General features: G+C 41.2%; 1 protein-coding gene and 1 long non-coding RNA gene across 3 annotated transcripts in view; both read left to right on the forward strand.

Moving 5' to 3' along the window:
• Window positions 1-324: 324 nt before the first annotated feature.
• On the forward strand, window positions 325-12,062 carry LOC310661187. Its single transcript, XR_014503824.1, has 2 exons — window positions 325-890; window positions 4,996-12,062. It is a non-coding gene; the product is annotated as an uncharacterized lncRNA (long non-coding RNA).
• Window positions 12,063-16,044: 3,982 nt separating this feature from the next.
• The window catches only part of IGF2BP3 (insulin like growth factor 2 mRNA binding protein 3), a 64,869-nt gene continuing 55,671 nt past the window's right edge, over window positions 16,045-25,242 (forward strand). Inside the window, exons 1-2 of one of the 2 annotated variants that reach the window (XM_083404963.1) lie at window positions 16,045-17,446; window positions 19,316-19,376. In XM_083404963.1, the coding sequence (XP_083261089.1) occupies window positions 17,272-17,446; window positions 19,316-19,376 (236 nt within the window). In that variant the 5' untranslated portion in view covers window positions 16,045-17,271. The remainder of the gene's footprint in view (window positions 17,447-19,315; window positions 19,377-25,242) is intronic. The other variant, XM_083404962.1, reaches the window with a different exon arrangement.

Consider the following 25,242-nt stretch of genomic DNA (forward strand, 5'->3'; position numbering starts at 1 on the left):
GGACACTGAGATCGAGTACCGAGGGCCTTCTGGCGGTTCCCCCATTGCGAGAAGTGAGGTTACAGGGAACCAGAAAGAGGGCCTTCTCGGTAGTGGCGCCCACCCTGTGGAACACTTTCCCTTCAGATGTGAAGGAAATAAGCAGCTATCCTATCTTTAAAAGACATCTGAAGGCAGCCCTGTTCAGGGACGTTTTTAATATTTAACGCTGTACTGTTTTTAACACTTGATTGGGAGCCGCCCAGAGTGGCTGGGGAAACTCAGCCAGATGGGCGGGGTATAAATATTATTATTATTGTTGTTGTTGTTGTTATTATTACAAAAAACCCTCTCAAAATACTGTTTGTCTGGAGGAGAGATATCTGAGATGATAGGATCTCCATCCACTCTGCTGAGACACCAGCTCCATCAGGATCATCCCTTAACAGTCATCAAGAAGATGTTCCACTGGGCTTCAACAGAGGAAGAAACACAGCTGGAGGGTGTCCACTGGCTCAGCAGAGAGACTATTTGGCTCCTCTCTTCAATGGTTTCCATTCCTGGTCAGGAAGGCATATGAGGCCTCTCTGCCTTACCTAATTCAGCAGCTCTGGGTTTGGTCATTGCCTGGATGGGAGACTACCCAACAACCATATTTTGGTTGTCTTGGATTTCAGGATAGGTGGGCTATGAATGGAGAAATAAAGCATCCAGCTGGCTGCTATAATTATTTTGTAAATAAGAACTAGTGCCTGAGTTTTTTCCCTCTCTCCCAATCCTTGTTTTGTGATGTCTTTTAGATTGCAAGCCTGAGGGCAGGATCTGTCATTGTCATTTCTAAGCTGTTCTTGAGTCTCTTTTCAGCTGAAGACCAGGGTAAAATACCTTGGATATATACATATCTCAGCCTGGTGAGTAAAACCTTTGGAATAAAAAATGTTTTCAGTAGGTGACGGTCAGGAGAGATGGGGCCAAATTAACCCCATGGTAGGGAGAGCCAGTGTGGTGCAATTGCAAATCCCAAATCCATGATTTAGGTTTTATTAACTGTATATCACATCCCATTAAAAGGCCCAATGATTTATAATAGTCCCTCTACAACCATTGAGCCCCAGAAGAGCCTCCCCTTCAGATCTGAATGAGCCAGTAAATTCAGATGCTAACTAAGTACAAAATTAAGAATGTGACAAAACAATCAACAATGCTGAATATAAATCATGCATCCTCCATGTGCAGACTTTAAAACACCGCAGGGTATGTGATCTCGAGGTTTGTATAGGGAAGTCAACAAATGGATGCAAGAGCCCTATGCCTCTAATCCATGTTCCTGCCATGATGTTAACATAACTCTTCTCCCATTACATTTGGCAGGCCTGGGATTGTCAATCAACTCCTATGCAGCAGAAACAATGTCAAAATTCAGATTTAAGCCCATCTGTTCACACAGGCTGTGAACACGCCATACATTTACAGCACATTGTCTCCATTCAAAGACTCCTGTAGTTCGATTTTAAAGTCTTGCCACTAGTGCCCAAAAGTTCAAGAAATGCAAGTCCGAAGTGCTCTTAGATATGTGGAACTAGCAGGGCCAGTGCAAGACATTTTGCAGGCCACAGCAAAGGACAAAACGTTGACCCTCCCCAATTCCACATACAGAAAGCTGGATTGGCATTGAATAGGACTTCAATACTTGCTGCAGGTTAGCTCTCTCAAGGGTAGCTGGCTGATTTAAAGGAAGCAGGACAGCACAGGCGGCATGCACAATTCTAAGAACATAAGAGTCCTGCAGAATTAAGCCAATAGCCCATAAAGTTCAGCATCCTGTTTTCACAATAGCCACTTGGATCTGCCTATTGGATCTGTTCTCTGTTCTCCAAGGGGACTCAGGAGGAACAGCCAGGGAACAGCCACTAACTGCTGCACCCTCCCACTCCCGCTTGAGGTTATCTCCATATGCCTAACGGTAGGGCCAGCCCTAGGAACTATTTCTGCCATTTTCTCGGCATCAGTCCCATCTTTCTGTACCCCTCCCAGAAAGAACAACACGACAGGTAACCCTGCTGCACAATCCTAAGCCAAATTTTATAGGCAGCAGGCTTTCCAAATAATGGGCCTAGTGTCCATGCGCCAGACATCGATCCAAGTGGGGCTGTGGGACTCGGCCTCAAAGCAGCACCTGTTATACCCAGACCAGCTGTGGCGGGTCATGTTCGTGCGTAGCGCTTTGCCAGGATGCTTTTTGCACAGGTGCAAAAACAGGACTGACCATCCCAGCCTGTAAAGGGTGAATATGCAGCGCACAAAGGAGACAGACTTGGGGTAAGCTACTCTGTACGTCTGGTTGCCTGAGAAAGCCCTGGAAGGGGAGCCATCAGTGTCTTTTCTTCAGAGATGGTCTCATCTGCACCATATATCCAGAGCAAATGTTAATGCATGTGGCTTCCCACAAAGAATCCTGGGAACTGTAGCTCTGAAGGGTAAACCACAGTTCCCAGAATTCTTGCAGGGTGTGGATGAGACCCCAGAAAGATGAGTATCTCACAAAATCAACTACTGCTTGAGCTCATAATTTCACTTGTCTGGGTTGTTGTTGTTATTATAAAACGGCTGATGCAAAAATGTGTCCCACATTATTTACACAAGCTCCTGACCTAACCATTTTTTCAAATATGGGCACAGAGCTCTAGCTCTGAAGCAGTGAGACCTCTTCATCACCATTTATTATCTCTCTCCCATCTCCCTTCCCTTAAGCCCAGTCCTGGCTGCTGAAGCTTGATTGGGGGAGGGATGCAGGAAGAGCCTGGTCTGATGGAGAAGGACATTTGGCAGCTGTGTGGGGGATGGGAGGGCTAAGACAGCTGGGAGAGGGGTGGGGGAAGGGCAGATGGTATATCTGCATCCCCAGAGAGCCAGGCTTGCATATCTCTGAAGGTCTCCCCTCCCCACGGTGCATTATTATAAGGTTGCTCTTAGGTTACGAGGGTTAACATTCTCATCTCATCTCAAGAATAGTTTCTTCAAGCTGAAGTTCCATGGGATTAGTTTTATGGTGCATATATATATATATATATGTATATGCTGGTTTTGAAATTAGTTAACTACAAACACAGGTTTTTTGGGAGGGTCACTCACAGTTGATTTCCAATTCCAACAACAGTTATGTACAGCACAGCTCATGGAAGGAACGTCATTTTCTTCATAAGCAATGCCTTCAAACTGACAATTCAGCCAGAAGAACAACCCTTCAGAAACAAAGTGTTAAATCACAGCTGAAAATCTTACTCCTGCTTTTGGAAATTCAGTCTAGCCCAAGGCTCCACCGCGTGCTTCTAACGCTTTAAAGGCAACCTGTGCATCGTTCCATTCCAACAATTGTGTCATATTTTGGCTTTGCTGTTTCCATCCTATCAATTGCTGGCAGGGTGATGATTTCCATATCGATCCATATATATTTACCTGGTGCTATTCCCAAGTGTTTAAAGTGCTTCATATACATTTACTCAATGGTTCTGACAGTAACCTGAAAAGTAGGTCAAAATTATTATCTTCAAGGCACTGAATCTGAGACAATAGAGATTTCCTGATGCGACCAACTGACTTTCGTGGCTGCGATGAGATTTGAAATTGAGGCTGCATACGCACCCCACATCTAAAGCACCTTCCCCAAGTGAAAAAAAGGATCCTGGGAACTCTAGTTCCCCTCCCCCAGGAGCTACAATCCGCAGCACCCTTAACACTCTACAGTTGCCAGGATTCTTAGACGGTGCGGATGTGTACTTTAAATGTATGGTGTGTATGCAGCCTGAACATTTCTGGTTCACAGCTCACACGGTTAACAGCACAATATAGGGATACAGTCTTACACCAAGGTAAGTATTCAGGATTGACATGTAAATCCTCTTCACTGTAGGACTTGCACTGTTATGCTCCACAAGCTCTCTTTCTAAAAGATTTCAAATAAAACAGGTAAGTCATCAAAAAGATTACAGTACATCCGTTTTTATTTTTATCTACTGTGGGATATATATAGATATGGAATATATATATATTAGGAAGTGAAAAGGTCTGAATTCAGTTACTTTCCAGCTCTTTTTCTGCTTATTTCAAAATTGTGAATATGAACACACTACCAATTTTTTTGTTTGGGGATACCCAAAGGACTCCTGTCTTCTAAAGCCAACTTTTGCTACCATCCTTGGATTATCTCCTGGATTGGCCCTAAAACAGTTTAACCAGTTTTATAGGCTTGTAAATGTCATTAAGCATCTTGGATCTTAGCATCCACTGCAGATCTCAATTTAGCCTCTGTTCAGGGGTTGACCAAAGTAAATCTGGAACAGAAGGGGTTGTGGATTTTACACATAAGACATTACCGCCTGCAAATACTGTATAGCGTTTGTCTAATTGTAACAACATTAGCAATCTTGCATCTCTCTCACAAGTAGGTGAGCAGCGCCTTGGTTCCAATTATGTTACTTGTTAAGTGTGATATTGAGTTCCATGAAATATACTAAGAGTAAATTAAGTCCGCTGGATAGATAACCAACTTTGACTCTAGACCCAAATTAAAAAACATTCTGCATGGGTCCATTGTGTGAGGCCACAGACCAGGTACTGTATACAACCTCCCACTCCCCATTTCTAAAGTGGGAACAAGAGTGACCTATACCTACATCAAAGGGTTCTTCTGCAACAGATAGGAAAAGCACTTTATTTGTATCATGTCAAGTTACGAAACCTGTAAACCTGCATCTAGTTACTAGAACAGTCCATATGTCTCTGTACTGGGGGTCTGAAATTCAGCCTATGTAGACCAAAATTTCCACAATGCATATTTAGGGTGGCATTATTTCACGCACTTGCCCTAGCAGTGATCAAGTCCATCAGATATTAAAATGTAATAGCTTCTATTCCATTGTGCTGCTTTTTTTCTCCTTATGGAAGAAATGCGATTGCTTGTTTGGTGGAAACGGCTAAATTTACTCCTTGCTATAGTAAATATTTATTTCCATTCAGGTTTGCCATTATGCCATTACAGAAGCTGACAATGGCAGGTACTTAAGACGTAAACCGAGCTACTTCTCAAGATCAGCCTCTCTCCTCTGCTTACTTGTTATTACTGCAGGATTAACTTGCAGGTAGCGTTGCCACCGATTATTACGACTATGAATTCTCCAGGATCACTATGGAAACGTTTTTGGGCAATAGCCAACGTTTGTCATACTCAGACCACCCATTAAAATAAATACTGGGGAACTCCCTCCCCTTGAATATTAGACAGGCAGCCTCTCCTGTCTTTTCAACACCTCCTGAAGATGTACCTCCTTCAACAAGGCTTCTTTGCAGAGATCTTTTCCAGTCTGGATTTGTACTGAATTGTTTTTAAGATGTTCTTATTGTTTTATCACTTGTTTGCTGCTCTACATTTTGGAAGAGCAGGATATGAATTTAAACAAGTCCCATTTATTTCAGTGAGCATATTATCAAGTATAATGGTTGGCCATCGCCCTTTGTTATCTTGAGGAAATGAGCGAGGGTCGTGGACTTTTGACAATTTTCAGCTCGCCACAGTATCAGTCTTGAATATATATGCCACTAAATATAATTCAGTTCTAGTTCACTGGTGTTCTGTTTTAAACATTGCAACAGAAAGAGAACATTTCTTGTCCAGCTAGAAACATAACAATGGACACAGAAAAAGAAGATAATGTTGTAATAACTTTTGAGGAAAGGCATTACGCTGGTCTATTCAGCGGGGAAACTAACCAGGGACCATAAAACAGGGGTGGTTACCATCTATTTTGAGTGGTCTACTTTAAACAGATGTATATATTTAAAGCATTTTTTAAAATTTGAAATATTTATGTACTGTCCTTCATCTTACTAGAGTTCAGAGTAGTTTAGAATGGAAATAAATATGTAACAATGCACAACCAACGTTTTAAATATTCAAACCTAGAGAGCATACTCAGCATCTCTCAGTAGTTATGACATAACTAGTTTGTGTTAAATAGCCCTGAGCACTTGCTTTAAAGAATATGAGGACTGCCTTTTCCGGATCAAGGTCCACCGAATCCAACTCTTTGAAAGAATCCGAGTGACCAGCCGGCATTTGTGGACACTGAGTTCTCCTTACGCCTTCTATAAAACACCATCTTTATTGGGGCTAACAAAAATCTTTACAGGGCTTTCTCCATTACCACCATGACATTACTTCAGGCATAGCTTGACACTGCTTCCTCTCAGCAACACATTTTTCTCCCTTTTTTCTGATAGGAAAATGCAACATTTAGTTTGTGGAAGAGGTTTTGGTAACTCAAACAAACAAACAAACAAAAACTGGTGCTAAATAAGACATCAGTTTACCCTCCTGGTATACAAGCAGTTTGAACTGCAAGATCCTCAGAGGTTAGTACTGCTATCTGAACTTTTCAAATGTATGTTTGTCATTTTGTAAAGACCTTGGAGACAACTAAACGACAACAACAGCTTCACACAGGTTGCAAAAAAAACAACACAACCCAAACCCCCATGTGTTTATATATCTCTAATGCAGGATAAAACCTCATGCATCCGATGTACAAACAGGACTCTGGCTTATAGCATGACCATCTGTTAGCCCCCAAGGTGCCACAAGACTCTTGGTTGTTTAAGACAAATCACATTTCTCTACTCTTGCTAGTCTGCATTTTACATGACGAAGTCACTGCTTAATATTTACACCGCAGTTGTGTTCTACTTGGTGAAAGCCTCTTGGTTAAATTTCAGAAAAGTAGAACGTCTCCCAAGAACTATAAAAGTTGGATGTGAGATTGTCTATTTACAGAGATAATTCTATTTGTTCCAGTACCAATAATCTGCTATCCCCTGCCACCACTCCATCGCTATAAACACATGAGCTTTGAAAACTTGACATCACTAGTTCTCTCTGGCAAAGGAAAGTGAGGGAGAAAAAATAGATGGATAATTAAAGCTGTAAACTTTTTATGAGCTTTAAAGTTACATGGGAGGTAAATACCCAACATGTGCAACTTCCTCGGTTCTTCATACTGGTAAACACTTTAAACTTTGCCTGCTTCGGATTTAAATTCTCATTCTGAGCATTGCCCAGAAAAATTAGAGAAACCTATATTTGATTTAGAAGAAACCTATATTTGATTTAGAAGCAAAACTTTGCCTAGCACATTAAATGTGCACTTTTCAAGAATATTCTCACTGATTCCTCCCTAGCTAATAATTGATGCTTGTTTTGATTTAAAATAAAATAGTAAAGGTTTTCTAGTATACCCTTGCCCCCCACACCTCGTGTCTTACATGTACTCATACCTGAAGACTGCAATAGAAATTCCACTCAAAGGTTGAGCAATCCAAAACAGAAATGTTTTAACATTTCAGCCATCTGAAATTAATAGTTTTGTTTCTTTGTATTATCTCACCTGTCCTTCTCTTCTTAAGGCTGTAAATTGAAGTCTTGATGCACTTGCAATAAACAAATTTTATTGTAGCCTTTGTAACTTTTCCTCTTGGATATTTTAACTACTGGTTTTGATTAGTCTGGAGGGGGAGGGTTCTTTTTTCACCAGTTTCAAAATCATCATTTCAGACTTCCGTCATGGGAGAGGAATGATTCTGCACTGCCAGTGTGTGTAAGTGTGTGACATGTTTTAAGACTGAAGAATGCAGCAAAAAATGCCTGCACTCAATGTTAGATACCACCCATGTGGTATGCAAACAGGATTTTTTTGGGAACAAACTTAAATTGTACAAATAAAGAAAGCAGATCTTCCTCCCAGGGATTTCTCAAAAAGTGTATTATTATTATTATTTTTCCAATGCATATGCCAGAGTTTTAGAACAAGTTAGATGCAGCAGGTAAAGTGGATATTTACTTTCCCTTAACTGCTAGTAGGATACTCTTGTTTGCTCATAGGTTGCTGCTTTTCCACAGGTCTGATGCAACAAAACTTCAGTTTCCCTCTGCCCTCAGTGACCTCTATTGGGGAACTTTGTTAACCTGCATTCTCAGAAGTTACTACCCATGTGTGTGAGAGAGAGTATTCTTCTACAATGTCCAGCTCATAACAAATGAATGCGACCACTGCTTTGTCTAGGATAGTTGAAATTTAATTTAGCTAAATCAACTACAGTACTGAAACTTATTTTCCTGCAATGTTGTGTGTTGCTACTGCTGTTTCCAGCTGTAGGCTTACTGATATTGCACTAATAATTCTTTTTTTAAAAAAAATTAAAAGCTGTGGCATGCAGCAGTAGGATTTATTTCAATTAAAAAGGTTTTCATGAAATAGATACCAGTGCCAAGGAACCTATTACATTGCCCTATAGATAATAATCTACAACAAATTTAGAACCAAAAATTGGTTGATTTGGAAACAGACCTATTGGAGGGAGCATTCATCTGTGAAATCTATCACACTGAAGTGCTATAAGATGCTTGTCAAGAATGGAGTAGTCTGAAGCTCTAGGGAGTAAAAACTTACTGACTGAAAGATACCTCCCCAACTATTATTTTTCAGGGAGTTCAAATTACTTGGGCCTGAGTTACAGCCAAGTAATATTTTACAACATGTGATAACCTAAGTAAACTGATACCTATCTGCTTAACTCTTGAATTGCCAGGTTCAAGGTTAACAGAAATGTATAATCATTACGGTTTCCACCCCAAATCCCTTACTTACTTACTTACTTGGAAGTAAACCTCACTGAATACAATAGCACTGACTTCCAAGTAGACATGGTTGGGATTGCAGCTGAAATAATCTTCCTACCCATTATTTTTATACTACTTATTTTATGTTTTGTATATGAATTGCTTCAGAACTAGCAAATGAACTAGTGGGGATGACCAAATCACAGATTTACTAGGTAAAAATAATATACCTTATACTAAACTATTTTCAAGCACGTTTCCAGGTTCTAATTTCCAGGTTCAAATGATCAAATTGAGTAGAGAACTAAATAATAAGATTTAAATTCACAAATTGCTTTGTAATTTTGCAAAGTATAAACACAGCAGCTTATAATGACGACTGAATTCATCTGACAATGTATTTAGTATAGTATTTCATGAGAGAATGTGTAGAAATGTCTGGCTACAAAAACAGATATAACACAAAAGAACCTCTTTGCTTCATATATATCAATATATTCCTGACTATCATATAGTGGTTTGGATCCACACTAAGGATCCAATCTGATACACACCAACCTAGGAGAAAGTTCCACTGGCCACATGGAACATACTTCTGAGTAGGTATGCAAAGGATTTTGCTGTAAATTAGTTGTAGCTAATTCCCAATAGGGTAGTCAGGTAAACAAAACAAAACAAAACGGCTCCTATACCTTTAATAGTTATCAAGAAGAGGGAACATCATCAGGTGTAGCTTCTATACAACTATAAAATATATTAGAGTCTTGTCCTCTTTTTTTTAACTGACCACCTTGGCTCCACTGAAATAAATGGGACTTAGTCATGACCAACTGTTCACATTAATTCAACAGCACAATCATATGCATTTCTACTCAGAAGTAAGCACTACTAAATTCAGTGGGACTTACTGAAGAGTTTATAGGATTGCATCCCTACTCTGGATCCAGATTAATGGCACAATCTTAACCATGTATGCTCAGAAGTCAGTCCTTCTGAATTCAGGGCTGTTTTACTCCCAGGTATGTGGGTTTGGTGTTGCTGCCTAAGTGGATCTTAGTCTTTTAAAGTCTTCAGTCCTAGATATACTTATTTGCAAGCATATCTCACAGAAATCAGTGGTTCTTGCTTCCAAGTAAATAAGCTTTGGGCTGCAAGAGAAAATGCCAGCATAACAAATATTAGCAAATTGTGCAACTATAAATTATTACTAAACTTCATCATTCAAGGTATTTTGTCGTTCTTATGAAATGTTTTAGAAAGGAATGTAATAGTGTTAAACTATTTTGAAATTTTAACAGAATTACTAGTATTACCTGAGTATTGCTTTGGAAACATAAGGAAGGAATCCATTTTATGCTTCTTATTCCTGAAATGTAAAAATATTTGCCGCAGGTATGTTGATTCTAAGAAAAGTGAAGCAACTGAGATGCAAACACTAAAAGTAGTTTATGAATCTAGAACAAATCCTAGCAAGTTATTAAACAAACATTTAGGCTGAATCCCCAACACATACTTACTTGGGAATAAGCCTCACTAAACACAGTGCACATAATTATATTTCACAGATGCAGTCCTAAAATTACTCACATAAAACCAGTCAATGGTATTCACTCCCATTTTTTAAAGACTGGTAGTGAGACTGTCCATCAGCTACTTATGATGCTGAATGATGTATGGAATATCAAAATAATTTAATAATAATGATTAACTACAGGGGGATTTCATACTTTGAATTAAAGCCATTGAAATCAATGAGACTTACTCCCAGTTAAACAAGAATAGGACTACAGTTTATATAATCCACCCCCTTTGCAAAACTTTTATTTTATTCAAATGATAATCAAAATCTTAAACTAAGTGAGATTAACCCAGGCATCTGGAGTGTCTGCAGCACCTATGAAAATATTAGTGGGGTGGCATTCTTAATTCACAAACACCCATCTAAATCCTACACATATTAAAAGCTATACAAAACAATTACTATTCTCATATATTTGCTGATCATCTTAATTCTTCAGAATCTAGGCTTTACATAAGTTTTACAGACACCTTGTCTACTGAAAATATAGTACAAGACATATTTTTGTTTCATACTGCAAACTGTTAACATACATTTTGCTTCAAATTTCATATACATTTATGTCACATTGCTTAATCTTTCAGGACTATTTGTTTTTCGTTTGTAGCATGTGTGAATCCAATGCAGACATGCAAACAATATTTATTTCGAACATTTTTAGCCACTTAATTGCAAAACTCAGCAGTAAATCAGTGGACAAATTGTGGATATTATTGCATGTTGTGGCTTTCCAGCTAATAGAATACAATATTCTTTACACACTTGAAAATACTGTATTAGATTATACCAATTCCTATAAATTGCTTGCAATGTTATGTTAAAAACACAGATGCTAAGCTACAATAAACCATGTAAGCAGACAAGTTAGTAATTAATTTCTATAGTGAAAAAAAATCTGGTTGCTTCTGAATTTGTTATGCTAAGGAAATTAGTTACTCCCTTTATATAACTCCAGATTAAAATAATACATGGAACAGTAGAATGCAAACAAACATCCTATATATTAGATAACAAGTGCTAACTATTCCATTGAATTTACCATGTGTTATGTTTATTTTGACCCCAACTGGTAGCACTTAAGAACCAAGCTTGTCACCTCTCTTTCTGGCAGGTTCTCTGCATGGTCTTTTTCAATACTGTGAAGACTTCCCTGATGTAGACATGCATCCAAGGGATCTTTCACCTGCTCAATTGTTTCCTTCTCATGCAGCTATTTAAATCTACAGAAGCCCTGGCTGACAAGAAAGGTGCTAGCATGTACTGCATCATCAAGCTGCTGCAGAAATTTAGCAGCAGCACACTGCTGGAGGCAACTTTTAAGCTTCCACAGCTAACGATGAGACTCTTCTTTAAATACTAATTTTTTAAAAGACTGCTGAGTAGTTTTGCCTTCTTTCCTTAGATCCTCCAGAAAACTGCAGTGCACAGGAAGAAGGAGCCGTTCACCTCTCCTGAGCCTTTAAGTGGTCTGTTGTTATTCCTTAAAGTGTTACCAACAGGCACGTTTCATGGAAGACTCTGCACCTTTAAACATTTCAGCAACAAACAGTGCAGCTTCCATTCGATAAAGTGGCAACTGTCAGTGGGGAAAAAAGACAACCATTGTGGGCGTTTCCTCGTTGCATATTAGGCAATATCCCAGGCTCCCAAACGAGTTAAGGAAAGCCATAAACCGAGCTTATAACACAATTCCCTCCCCACCCAATTCGAATACTAAAAGCGATGTACAATTCGGAATACTTAAAATACCCAACGAACCATCCAAAATTGCAAGGCGAGGCTGCCAACTTGCAAAGTGTAGGGAGAAGCGGATCTCTGTGGAAACGCGCGTGGGGGGGGGGGAGCCTTGCCAAGCCAGAAGTTACAAGTTGAGGTGAAATGGCAAAGCCCCAAGGAGGATTCCTGGAGCAGCCATTATTGCAAGGCTGAGGGGAAGGAGGCAGGAGGGAACCGCAGGAAGCCCCTGGGCTGCGAAGGCGAGTTGCGCTTCCTCCTCTTTATTTCAAGGAGCCCCCTCAGCGCAGCCAGAGGGGGAAGGAGGAGGAGGAAGGGGAAGGGGAAGGGAAGCCGAGCCGCCCTTGGCGAACAAAAGAGGTTCCCCGAGCTGCAATGGCGCGAGGCGGCGAGCCTCCTTTTCGCGCCACAAAGACAAGCGCGGCCGCGACGGCCCAAGGAGCCCGTGAATGGAGAGAAAGGCGAGCGAATCAGGGAGCCGAGGGCGCCGGCGCAAACGAGGCCGAGCGCGCTGGTAGGTGCAGCCCTCGTCCAATCGGGAGCCGGCCTTGCTTCTCTCTACACACACACACAGCCGGGGAGTCTCATCCCGGAGCTCACGCGCGGCTTACTACGATTACTACGGCTACTCCCATGCAGCGCGCGCGCGCTTGTTGCTGAATTGCAAGCTCGTCCTGCGTGATCGAGGCTGGGGGGGCAGTGGGGGGGGCGGGGAGGGCGCTTCCTTCGCAGTTTCCACGGCGCTTGGATTGGAAAACCTAAGGCCAGCTAGAAGAATGATCCCCCCCCCCCTCTCACACACCTTTCTTTTTAAAGGTTACATATATTTTAGAGTTTTTCCCCCCATCCCCCAGCTGCGGGTGGGTGGGGAGGAGAGGATCTGCGCGGTTCATACGATTATGACACACAGCGCAGGGGCAAGAAACGTGTCTTAAAAAGGGTGTTTCGCGCATGAGTCAGCTGTGGGTATGTTCCGAGCCAATTAAATCTGTGTCCATGGCATGCGAGGGGAAGCAATGCGTTATGCCAAAGGCAAAGCGAGGGGCAGGATGGGGGTGGCAAAAAAACAACCACCCCAAACCGACGTACTGCAACGCTGATCAAGGGCACTTTTTCTTAAAAATGGAATAATGCTGCTGACAGGTTTGGGAGTTAGCTGCTTCTCCCCGAGGTGCAGCCATTTCAGACATCCAGACACTCCCCCCCCCCCCAAGCGCGTTGAAAAACAGGAGCTTTCTCGACACGCGCGCTCTCTCCCAACCCCCCAAAAAACAACAGTTATAGGCAGCTCAGCTATATTCCTAAAAGCAGGGTGAATGTTCTCCATATTGCTTGCAGAGAATCCCGGGAAACCCAATAGTAAAAAATAGGTCATAGTTCATTAGATCAGGCCCAGGACTTCAAAACAGAGTAGACAAACACACAGGCTTGCTTTTCTACAGCAAGTGTACCATTATTTAGTGTTTTTATCATTTTTTAATTGAACTACTGACAGCTTAGTCTTGGCTTTCATAGATAGCCTTTCAAAACCCTTTCCAATATTTCTACTTCCAATATTACACTTCTGCTCAGCGATAAACAACTTTTTGAAACCCATTGGCCGCTTGCCATGTGACCCCATGCAAGTCTACTCAGGAGTAAGTCCCATGGAATTCAGGGGGCTTAGTACCAACTGAATATAGCATTGCAGCCTTAATTAAAAGATAAATTCCTCATTTAGGCTACTGCAACAACAAAAATCAATTTATATTTAATCAAATTGGTTTGGTCATCCAAGAATGTTTAAGATATTTTTGGTTTCTGATCCTTTTTTTAAAAAATAAAAACCAAAGACCTACAGCAAGACCTATTAACTATTCATGCTACTTACAATATTAACCTCTTCAGTCTGTTCTGATAGAAAACATTTACCAGTTAATGCAATAGAAATCTTTGGATGTTTTTATTTTATTCCCAAGTAAAGTTAAATGAACACAGCTTATTACCAGGAAGCTCCCCAAATCAACCTAACTAATACATGATAGTCTTGGAAGTATTTTGAAATACTATAAAACTAGACCACTGCATTTTCAGCATTAAATGTATAGTTATCAAATAAATTGAAACAAATTAACTTGTAGTTAACAAAACATTAGTTTAATTTTTGCAAGTCAAGCTGAAATAATTTGCTTGCAGATTGGGCTCTTAATTTTCTCTTGACATCAGAAATGCTTTTTATATACTATCAGGATTTTAATTTTATAAAACTAGCCAGTCCTTGGTCTGCTTCTCTTTTACAAAAATGAATTCAATTATTTTAAAGAAAACATTTATGGAACAATCTGATTTATTTTTTTAGAAAAGTGGCAGATTCAAAACATGTTTGTTCCAATGTAGTAAATTCTGTTGAGCTCTGTGGAACCAATTCAGTGGAACACAATGCAACTTACATCTTTGAATAAGCTTTCTTACATTTCAGTTTAATTTAGTTATTTTTAAACTAGTGAATGTAAAATAGAAGAATGTTTAAGTCAAGCAAACAATTATACATTTATAGTAAGCTGTGTTCGTACTTCATATTCAAAGAAACATAAATGCAGTTTTTGCAGAATAATTGCAGACCAAAACTCCCAACTTAATTATTGGTAAAATGAATTCTAGAAAAACCCATATTCAAAGACTTCCCCCTTTTTTATTCACAAATATTGTATCAGAGACTCAGAAACAATTGTACCAAATTATACACTTCAACACTGAACGAAGAAAGGTTAGATTTCTGAACAATGATCTAAATTATAAGATTTTTCCATAAATTAGAACTTTTGTTCTAAATTAGAATTTTGTTCTATAACAAAGTCTAATTCATCTTGTCTAAATAAATTTATGAAATAATACCTGTTCATGAAAAAAGTTGCTTCGCTATAACAATTAGTTACAGGGGCTAGTTACAACTTTTACATGGTTTAAAATACTCTACATTTCTGCATCTTGTCATTCTATTGCAAGTACTATCCTGTTTTCCATTTGCAAAGCATACATACCAAAACATTTGATCACTACTTTTGTCTGACAAAAGCACAGCTCTAACAAAGGCATTCATTAATGATACTTTTGCAGATTAAAATTACTTTTGCTTACTTTATAGTTTTAGGACTGGAGTTAGTAAGTTATAGCAAAAACAACAACAACAACCCACCCCTATATTCTCACAAAAGTATAGTGAATGTGATTGTCACTATGTAACTAATAAAAGTACTTAACTGTTTACTATACCAATTATGACCCAATTCCTCCCTCCCCAGTCTATGCAGCATAAATGAACCCTTTTACTAAAGTGAATTCTTAAACAAAACCTACTGGATTCCTATATATTAAAACAGTGTTGGCTTTCATTTCCGTATCCTTTTCTTCATCTTCAGGCAACATTTTGTTTGCTCTGGAACAAGGCTCCTCACACTCTGACCCCTCCCCCCACAAACCCACCATTGTGCTTTACAAATGTTGAAAATTATGAATGGTTCCTTGAACCAAGAGGGGAGGGGGAGGGGAGAATGGGGGTAGGTGGGTGGATTTCTCTGTGTGCTATGGTAATCCGAGGGCTATGTTGTCCAATCATCCCCATATTTTTTTCTGGGCTAGAAAAACCACCATTAACTCGGTTTAAAAGAAAAAGGGGAAGGAAACAGCTTGGGGTGGAGGTGGGGAGGGAAGGAAAGGGGGGGGGAGGATGTGTCCGGAGTAGCACGCTCATCTCTGCCCCTGCGCACTCCCACTTTTTAATCACCCTCCAACTGGCCTCCACCCCCTTTGTCCTCTCCGATTCATAACGTTTGAGCGCTAGAACCGCTGCAGCCAACGCTCATCAAAACCGCCAGGAGCATTACTATGCAGGAAGGAAAAGCGGGTGGGTGGGGGTGGGGGGTAGGAGCTGTTTCAAGGAGACCCTCGCTTCTCCCTCCCTCCCTCCCTCCCTCGGCGAGACCCCTCGCTTTTTCTCTGGCGCGCAGCCAATGGCGAGCGAGGGCGCAGGCAGCGCCACCAAACACGAAATCGCAGACAAAAAAGTGGCAGTGGAGCACATGGGTCGCCCCGACGAGGAAAGCATTGTAAGGGGGGGGGGTCCCCCCTTCCCCAATCGAGCTCGCCGGTTCCCCTCGACCACGAGCTGCAGTTGGCACCCCGCGCTAAGCGGTGGCACTTTGCGCCAGGAAAGGCACCGAGTGGCCCTTTAAGGCTGCATTTGGCCTCCTTCCTTGTTCTATCTCGCCCCCCCCCCCCCTTAACCAACCAACCCTTTCCGATTGCGTTGCGAAACGTAGAGATAGTTCCCGCAGCCCTTGCTGTATAAGGTCGCTCCTTTGCCCCCTCCTCCTCCCGGCGAAGGATTTTTTTTATTTTTTGAACGTCGGAAGCGAAGCTTTTGATATGTGTGTTTGTGCGCGTGTGGAGCAACCAAACGCCGCCGCAGAAAGTAGTAAACAGGGGGAGGGGAGAGAGACCACGCGGTCCGGGCTCCGCGCCCATCCAACCTCCCAGTCTTAAAAACTTGTCCTGGACAGCCAAAGCCAACTTCGCTTCTCCCTCCTTTGTGTGTTATGCGAGCTTAAAACCTGCAGCTATCTAATTGAGGCGTTGGGATTCCTCACGTGAGAAGTTGATTTGTAGTTTGAACACGTGGCTCATTCAAAAAGCCGGAATATTCAAGTGATTTCTCTCTCTTTCTCTCTCTCTCCTCCCCTCTCCTCCTCCCACTCTGTTTTTTTTTCTCCCTTCCCTTCCTCCCTTTTTGGGAGGGGCGGTGCCTACATTCACGTATTGTAACATTTTCATACTCCGCCTGCTGCTGCCAAAGGGGCTTGGGGGCAAGACAAAAAAAGTAGTTTCTCTGCCCCCCATCTCTCCTCCCTTTCCTATCTTTTCTTTTTTTAAACCGCCATCCTAGTTCCAAAAGCGTCGTGATTTCCACTATCGGTTCGGATAACGTTGTGAACCTTCAGTATTCGGATTTGGTCACGGGCTTCTTTCCTTTTTTTTTTTAAACTGGTGTGTGTGTGAGAGAGAGAGGGAGTGAAAGAGGGAGAGAGGGGTGGGTGGGGGACGGACGGACGGATACAAGCTGCAGTTGTGTGTGTTTGTGTGTTTTTAAAGCCCCTTGGCATTTTTATTTTACTCCCTGGATCGTTTGAGGGGGCGTTTATATATATTTTTTGCATTATTGTTACAAGACGGCGCGTGGTGGTGGCGTCGTCGCCGTCGTCGTGGTTTTTTTTTATTTTTACAAAAACATTACTACTATTAAGCAGAGCTCTATTTTTTTAATTAAAACGAGAAGATGAACAAGCTGTACATCGGGAACCTGGGCGAAAACGTAAGCCCTCTGGAGCTAGAAAGTCTCTTTAAAGAGTCCAAGATCCCTTTCACCGGCCAGTTTCTCGTGAAGACGGGATACGCGTTCGTGGACTGCCCCGATGAGAACTGGGCTATGAAGGCCATCGAGGCACTTTCAGGTGGGTCCTTCTCCTCCTCCTCCTCTTCCTCCCACCGGCGTCTCTGCTTTTGGTCCCCATTATCCATCCTCCTTTCTTCCTAGGCGCCATCCTGCCCCTTCTCCTGCTCAGACCCCGAGCTATTACTCCTACCCACCCACCCACCCCTGGGGGGCCACTCGGCTGCCCGCAACGCTTTAAATCGAAATGACCGGCCGCGCAAGGATGCCCCGGTTTGTAGCCGAGGGCAGTTGCTCGGCCAGGCGTCGCCACGCTGGGTTGAACTGAATTTATTTCGGAGGGCTTCGGCGGCGTTATAATCTGGGGCCTTGAACGAGGGGGGGGGGTGAGGCTAAGGCTGCTGGTGCTGCTGGGCCGGCCTTCTGCTCTCCTCTTCTCCCCCACCCACCCCCATTTGCAACTCTTAGACGCGCAAACTGTTGGCTTTAAGAAAACCTCGCCCCCCTCACCCCTTCCCCTAATGGGGAGCGGGAATGGGGAGCGCGCAAGGCCGCTGCGCTTGGAAGAGCTTCTTTCCCCACATTCCTAGCATGAGTATATAATCTTAAAAAAATATTGGCGGAGAGGTGTGCGCGCGCGAGGTGAAAAGAGAGCTGCGTTTGCGGGAGGAGGAGGGGGTGGGGAGCGAGGCGCGCAAAAAACATCGCCCCTTCCGCGCGCGCGGGCGGGCACGCTCCCGTTCGCTCGCCTCAGACGCATGCCAGGGCCCAGCCAGCAACCGCCAGTCTCTCCCCCCACCGCCTTGCGAGGGGTTTCTCCGTTCGCCACAAGAGCACCTCACACGCGCGCACGCGAAAACCCTCGGCCTCCCCGCGCTCTGGCGGGAGATGCCGGAGGGCAGGTGGCGGGGGAGAAAAGTGAGGGGGGTTCCCCCCCCCCACAGACACCCCGCCAAGGGCAAACGCCCTCGGTCCGCGGCGCAAAGTCCCGCCAGCCTCCCTCTCAATTAGGTGCCCTCGCTCGGCTCCCTCTGAGCGAGGGCGCGCAATCTCCCGGCTTGCTCAAAGCCTTGGCGTGTTAACACGAGACGCCAAACTTTGGACGTGTAAACGGAAAGGCCCCCTGTTTTCCCGCTCCCCACGGCGCGCTTGGGAGAAGTCGAGGCCTGGAGGCCCGGCTAGGGTGCGCGCGCGCGCCTGCACCTTGGGGGTCATTTATTTCGCTTTCGCTTTGGGCTCTCGCGCCCCTGAGTAAAGCATGTCAGTTTTTCTTAGCTTCTCTTCTACATCCTGTTTTTGTGTGTGTGCGCGCGCGAAAGGCAGCTTGGCGGGCTGAACGAGGGAGGGTTGTTTGGTTGCTTGGGCGGGCTTGTTTGGGTCTTGGTTTTTGCTCTACTCCGCTTCATGGGGGGCGATGGGGGGGCGACTTTGGCCCAGCGGGTCGTGGTAGGAGGGGGCGTATGAAAAGAGCTTAAACGGGTGCATTTCCAGGGGAAAACGCGTGGGGAGCACACTCCTTTTTCACCCAAACCACCAGTTCCTGTTTCCTCGTGACGAGTTCTTAGAGGCCTGTTAATCTCATCAGGGGAGGCGTACATATATGCATGTGTGTGTATGTACAACTGAGTTTTAACACACTGGAGGATAGTAGAGGTTAAAAGAGAATAACTTCCTGCTTGAGAGTTGCCCTGAATACATTTTCAACCATTTCTCTCGGAACTGGCTCTACTGTACGCCAGGTTCTTGGCGTGTGGCTATTTATCATTCCCACCATGCTTCAGTTGCTGCCCTGTAACTTTTGGTGAGCAAACTCTATAACATGTTGCATTTGTGTTTCCTTTGCTGTTTTACATCATCATAAATTCATATCGGGAGTAGGGGTGGGAGAGCACCCAATTAATTCTAAAACCACTTGTGTTACTGTTTGTAGGTAAAGTTGAACTGCATGGTAAACTCATAGAGGTTGAACATTCAGTTCCCAAAAGACAAAGGTACGTAATGAATTTATTTTCTTTTATCCCCCCCCCCCCTTTGCGAATGGAAATCTTCATCATTCAGAAGAAACTGGAAGCAAGTTGATCTGATGTTTAGCAGCCTAAACATCAATTATTACTTTGTGATATTAAATCACTCATTAATTTGTGATATTCAGTAATGTTGTTCTTATATTAATGATGAATGCTGTCAGGTAACTGTGGCTTTAAAAGAAAGTTGAACAGTCATAGATGGTCAAGAGTAAAACATTTGAACAATTTCATATTGTAGTTAGGAAGTAGTGGAGCATTAAGAATCGGTGTGTTGAACCGTGATATAGACAAACTACAAACATCTTGCCCATCTCGTGTTTTTGTTGAAGTTTGTATAATATTTATGTAGAGAAAGTTTTATTTGAGTCTGTAACCCCACTTACCTTGGAGTAAGCCCCATTGAGTAGACATGATTAAGATTGCACTGCAAGCTGAGGTATTTCTTTATCACCAGATATTTCTGTATGGCAGTATGGGAGCCTTTTTTTTTTTTAATGCAAGGTACAGTTGATACATAGTTAACTTTTTCTGTTTTTTGTGAAAAGAATACTTTACACTGAGTAATACAGCTTCTCTGGGCCAGGTAGATACAAAGGTTGCTTGAATCTAAATCAAAAACTTTCCTGGAGTAGTTAAATCTGCTTTCATAAATGCATAGATTATGAAGCAATCTTTATTGTGCTGGTATCTCACATTTAACAGATGCTTCTTTAAAATCTTATTCTGTACCTAGGCAAGAATACAGTCCAGATGAAAAAGCTTTTCTTAAAGAGACAGGCATTTTTAGGCCTCTAAAATACTTGTTTGGAAGTGTTAGCTGCTGATTGTTATCATTTACTTTGTGGAATTAAAATATGCAAGGCTTATTGAACGTTGTATGAAAATTTACGTTGGAACCAGAAGAGATTTGTGGACAAATACAATTAGGAAGCAACCTCTGTTAATGTATTAAGGCATATTGTATCTATTGGCATGCATTCTGGTATGCTTAATACTTGTTTGGTTTACACACACTGTCTGCATTGAAAATGGGGTAATTCAACTTCTTTACTAGTAATATGTATCTGTTTACTTAAAGGATCAATTCTTTTGTGTACCCTAGCCATTTTATAAGTATTTTCAGTATAGTATAATGTAAGGTAGTAAAGTAATGGTTGTATGTGTAAATGGAAATCTTACCTTACTCCAGAAATACTTGTAATAGTAAATTTTAATTATGTTGTCTTGTTGCTGTGGTGTAGTAATGAAAATGTGATTTTAAAATATTCACTTCCTGATTCTTACTTTTTTCTTCCTTTCCTCCTTCTTGGTGTGCAGTTAAAAATGATGTGCATTAATGCTACAAGTAGCTTTGAAGAAACATGTGAAAATTTGTTTAAAGTAATTTTGTGATGCACAAAATTTTCTTTTTTAAGATTTTTGCTATATTTTCATCCTTAATAGAGTTTTATATAATGGAGATACAAATCTTTAATGAAATATACAGACACATGTGCTTTGTAGACTTAAGCATCTTTGATATGGAACCTAATTTAAAACATAGGCTGCAATTCTAGTTATGTTTTGGAATAATTCCCATTGAACTCAGTGAGACTTGCTTCATACTGAATCATGCATTGGACTGTAAAGTATAGTCTCTGTGTTTGTGTTTTATAGCCAACATCTCAAAAGTGTGCCATTCTTCCACTTTGCATCTAAGGAATGGACTTTCTGTGCCATGGAGCTATCTTGTGTAGTGTACAGATAAATAACTGTCGTAATGTCCTACCAAAAAAATACGAAGAAATAATGTTATTTACAGATGTTTCTCTGAGTTCATATAAGACTTCCAGATCAATTGATCTGTACATCATAAGATGTATCTAGGAATTTGCTGTTTTGGAACCCTAGGTTAAATTACTTCTTCACCCTTTCATTTCTTAAACTCTCTTCTTCCCTCCCTTTTTCATTTTAAACAGAGGGTGCATGCAGCTATTACCAGTGAGTCAGGGACTTTTGGTTGGATAAATGCTTCAGTTAGAATTAAGTAGTAGTTTGATACAGAATATGGTGAAGTCCCATAAAATATATTTATTAAAATGTATTGATATTTTTCAAAAAGTTCAAAGCAGTGCACAGTAGTATATTAATCTTTATCATTGAGCACTGCTGATATGAATGTTCTCATCTATCTGGTTATAGATCTACTTCTATAGAATATATAGTTCATGCTGTGTAGTTATAGATATTCTCCCTTCATTCATTTTGGTGAAATTGTGCACTAGGGGTAGACACGGGAATATTGTTAATCCATATCCTCTCATAATAGTGTCAGGAGCTCTTACAAAACTAAATTAAATTTGAAAGGCCAGTCTCTGTAAAGCTAGCCTGGTTTGTTATTTAAAGGGAGTTTTAAGGCTCAGCAGTTGCATTCCAGCAGTTTGGACTTTTAGATTGAAAGAGGACACACCCACACTCGCAAAAGCAACCTTTATACCTGCTGTGAAAGGCTGTTTAGGACTGTGGTGTTCTAGAATGGTCGTTGAGACAGGCAAATAGGCTATATTGTGATTGAGTTGGGGTAGAGGGAATGGTCTAGATTTTAGTTGAGAGCAGAGAGAGAGAGCTGTTTGTAATATGGCTCTAGCCAGAAGCTGATTTCTGTCTTACTATGGAAACCTCAAGGGAATATGAAAGGAATGTAAAATTTTTGCATTCATAACCTCGTGGATCATAGAAAACCTCCAGATACTTGAGGGAAGCTTGGATCACTTCATTCAAAACTTGGAAACGGCATTGTAACAATGCGGGCTGCTAGTCACGTGTTACGAAAAGAATGTGGAGTATTCTTAGCTGTGATCATCAGCTACCACAAATGTTTGGGGAAAAAATTATGCAAAACAAGATAGTACATGTATATTGGAAAACTTTTGTACAAGCCCTTTAGATACTCCCTAGCTTGCCACAAGAGCAGCTGTTATCTTGGTGGGGCAATATACATACTGGAAACTGATTATTCAAATAGCACTGATGTCATTTGTTGTGTGATGGATGGTTTAGCTTGGCAGGGAGGTGGGTGGGGATCTGATACTGGCCAGCTGGGGGCTGCATATTGAGTCAGTACTTGATAAGCTTGAGTCTTGTTAAATCCTTATAGATTTCGTATTTCTGACATTTATTCACTAAAACTAGAATCCGTATTGTACTGTTTCTGCTTCAAGGTTGGATGCCAACCCATTTTTGTATCACTTTTGTTTTCCCCTGTGGGTTTCAAAACAAAATTTCATGTTTCCCTAACCACATGGGAGTGATGGTTTGGTTTTCAGAAACTGAACCACAACATAAGGTTGGGCTGTGTTGTAATCAGGATTTCTCTTATTCATTGTGAATACCGTGCCAGGTGCAATATAGAATCTATGGAATCAGCAAATTTTAAAAGCAAAAACAGCTTAGCCTTTGGATAATTTGGTGCTGAAAGTATTTAGGCCAGGAAGAAGGCTGAGGATCCAGTGATGATTTGGGGTGAGGTGGGAGCTCAGGTAGCTATTACAGTTATTACATTGAGCAGATGTTGTGCTCTATGTTCCTCTTCGTGTCTTCCATGCAGCAACACATTATTTGCTTCTTGTGCTTCATTCTACATCTGCCTTCCTATCCTATACAAAACTGGTCTTTGCAAAGCATATGAAGTTTTGGTTAGAGTCACTTCAAGCAGGCAGGTTACAAAATTCAGCTTTATAGTTTCCAAATATTTGTTTATCAAAACGTGTATCCTTCCCTTTTGGGTGAGCTAACAAAATTTTTAAAAATATAAAAAGAACAATATAAATCATAACAGTTTAAAAACAAACATAAAAATATTATCTGCCACATATACCAAAAGCCTGTCAGAATAAAACAGTTTGTTTCTACATTAGTTATTAAAAAAATTATGTTAATACCTTAAAGATCTGTTAAAATGGCGTGTCCTAAAATGGGATGGGGAATTTATGACCCTCCAAATGTTGTTGGACTCCCAACAACCCAGCCCCCACATGGTTAGTGATCGGGAATGATGGGAGCTGTAGTACATCATCATCATCTGGATAGCCACAGGACTCTGGCCCCTGGTCTGGAGAAAGTACAAATCTTTTATAAAGTGTAATTTACAGTTTGCAGTCCTTCATATCAAAGAAAAAAAAAACCTTTAATGTCTGTGGCAGCATGATAATCTTACTGTATTTTGGGCAGAGTTCTAAGTAACGTTCAATATAAATTATACTAAACATCCATAGAAAGTATATGGCTGAAACTCTTCTGACAGTTCTTGTTAATTTCTACAGTGTGACCCTTCCAAAATGGAATGTAAGGTATGGTGCTGCTGGAAAATGTCTTTTCATCAATATGTTTTCATGTTAGTAGATAAGCTTGAGGATGCTTCAGTATGATTAAAAGAATAACCATGGGGAACCACATCTAACACCTTATACCGAAGCAGGATTGTCCATTTCTAAACCATCCCAATACATAGATTTGGTTAGTAACACACAGTCAGCATTTAAATTTGTTTCCTTCCAATGTAAGCCTTTTGTATATTAGTTTAGGAAACAACACTTCTGACCCTTGTTGCTCTTATTAATTGGTATCCCATTTGCACTTTTTCCTGATCAACAAAGCAACCCTAAGTTTGTATTCATATAATGTGAATCTGCCCCAGGCTCCTTTGAATGGAAGGGCAGGGTATAAATTTTATAAATTCAAATAAATAAATCTGTCCTCTTACTTGCCGTTGCTATTCTTCTAAAAATAGTGTTTGTAAAACCCAAATCCAGGCTTAATTACATGTCTGGGTTAGAATAGGATGCTTTTTCTGAGTAGTAGAAAATGCAATTATATTTTGTTCAGAATGAATGATATTATTTCAATAATTCCTTAAAGAACTGAAATGTGGCATTGCTGAACTATTTGACTGCGCTTTGCAAGTTATAATTCAGGAGGTGATCAGTGCTTTTCTCCCCTTAAAGCCATCAGAAACGGAGGGTGCAAGGATGTGCAGCTGCTAACTCTTGCAGCTTCTTTTCTACTTTGTGGCTATAAAGTCAGATGGCAGGGGAGGGACTGACGCAGTCTTTGGTTGTATATGTTGCTGTACTAGGCTTCCTTGCTAGGAATAAATGCCGGCATGCTGTGGCTGCCCACGAACTGGGCACACTCTGTTCCTGCCAGGTCTGAGGGAGACAGCACAGACATGGCAGCCACTGTGTAATGCTGTATTTCACCAGCTGGATTAACACAGATGAACATTCTACAACATATTCTGAGGGGGCCCTCAGGCCCTATAGTTAATACTTGTAGATAATTATTACTTAAATTTATTTGTTAAAATAGCTTTTCCAAAAAAAAAGTTTTCCAAATTGGTTTATGTAACAAAATACACAGGCGCCAAACAACAAAATTATAGAAATAACAGTATAAAAACAGACGCAGGGGATAAAATTGTTACAAAAGCCTTATGGAAGAAGTGTGCTTTTTCTTTTTTGATTGGGGAGAAAGGGTCTAATTAGGTTGTGATTACTTGGAAATCAGATCTCAGGGGCATTGTAGATAGAAGGCTGAGTAAAATAAGCGGTACAGTGTGGTGTGGCAGTGAAAAATTGCAAATTAACTTGTTAGGAATTGCTGGGTAAGGAGTTGAAGCTTTTAAGTACCTGTGACAAAACGTTATTGAAGGGGAGAAGAAGGTCAAGACAAAGAGGATGAAATTGCTTTCGTCCTTTTACCATCCCATTTTCCAACACTGCCCTGCTCAATAGGTAGCTCAGGTTCTCCTCTGGTTGAGCAAAGGAGTCAGAGTAGTGGCCTTTCAGTCCCT

The sequence above is a fragment of the Podarcis tiliguerta genome (assembly GCF_965153285.1).
Source record: "Podarcis tiliguerta genome assembly, chromosome: 12".
In the NCBI taxonomy this organism is placed as follows: Eukaryota; Metazoa; Chordata; class Lepidosauria; order Squamata; family Lacertidae; genus Podarcis; species Podarcis tiliguerta.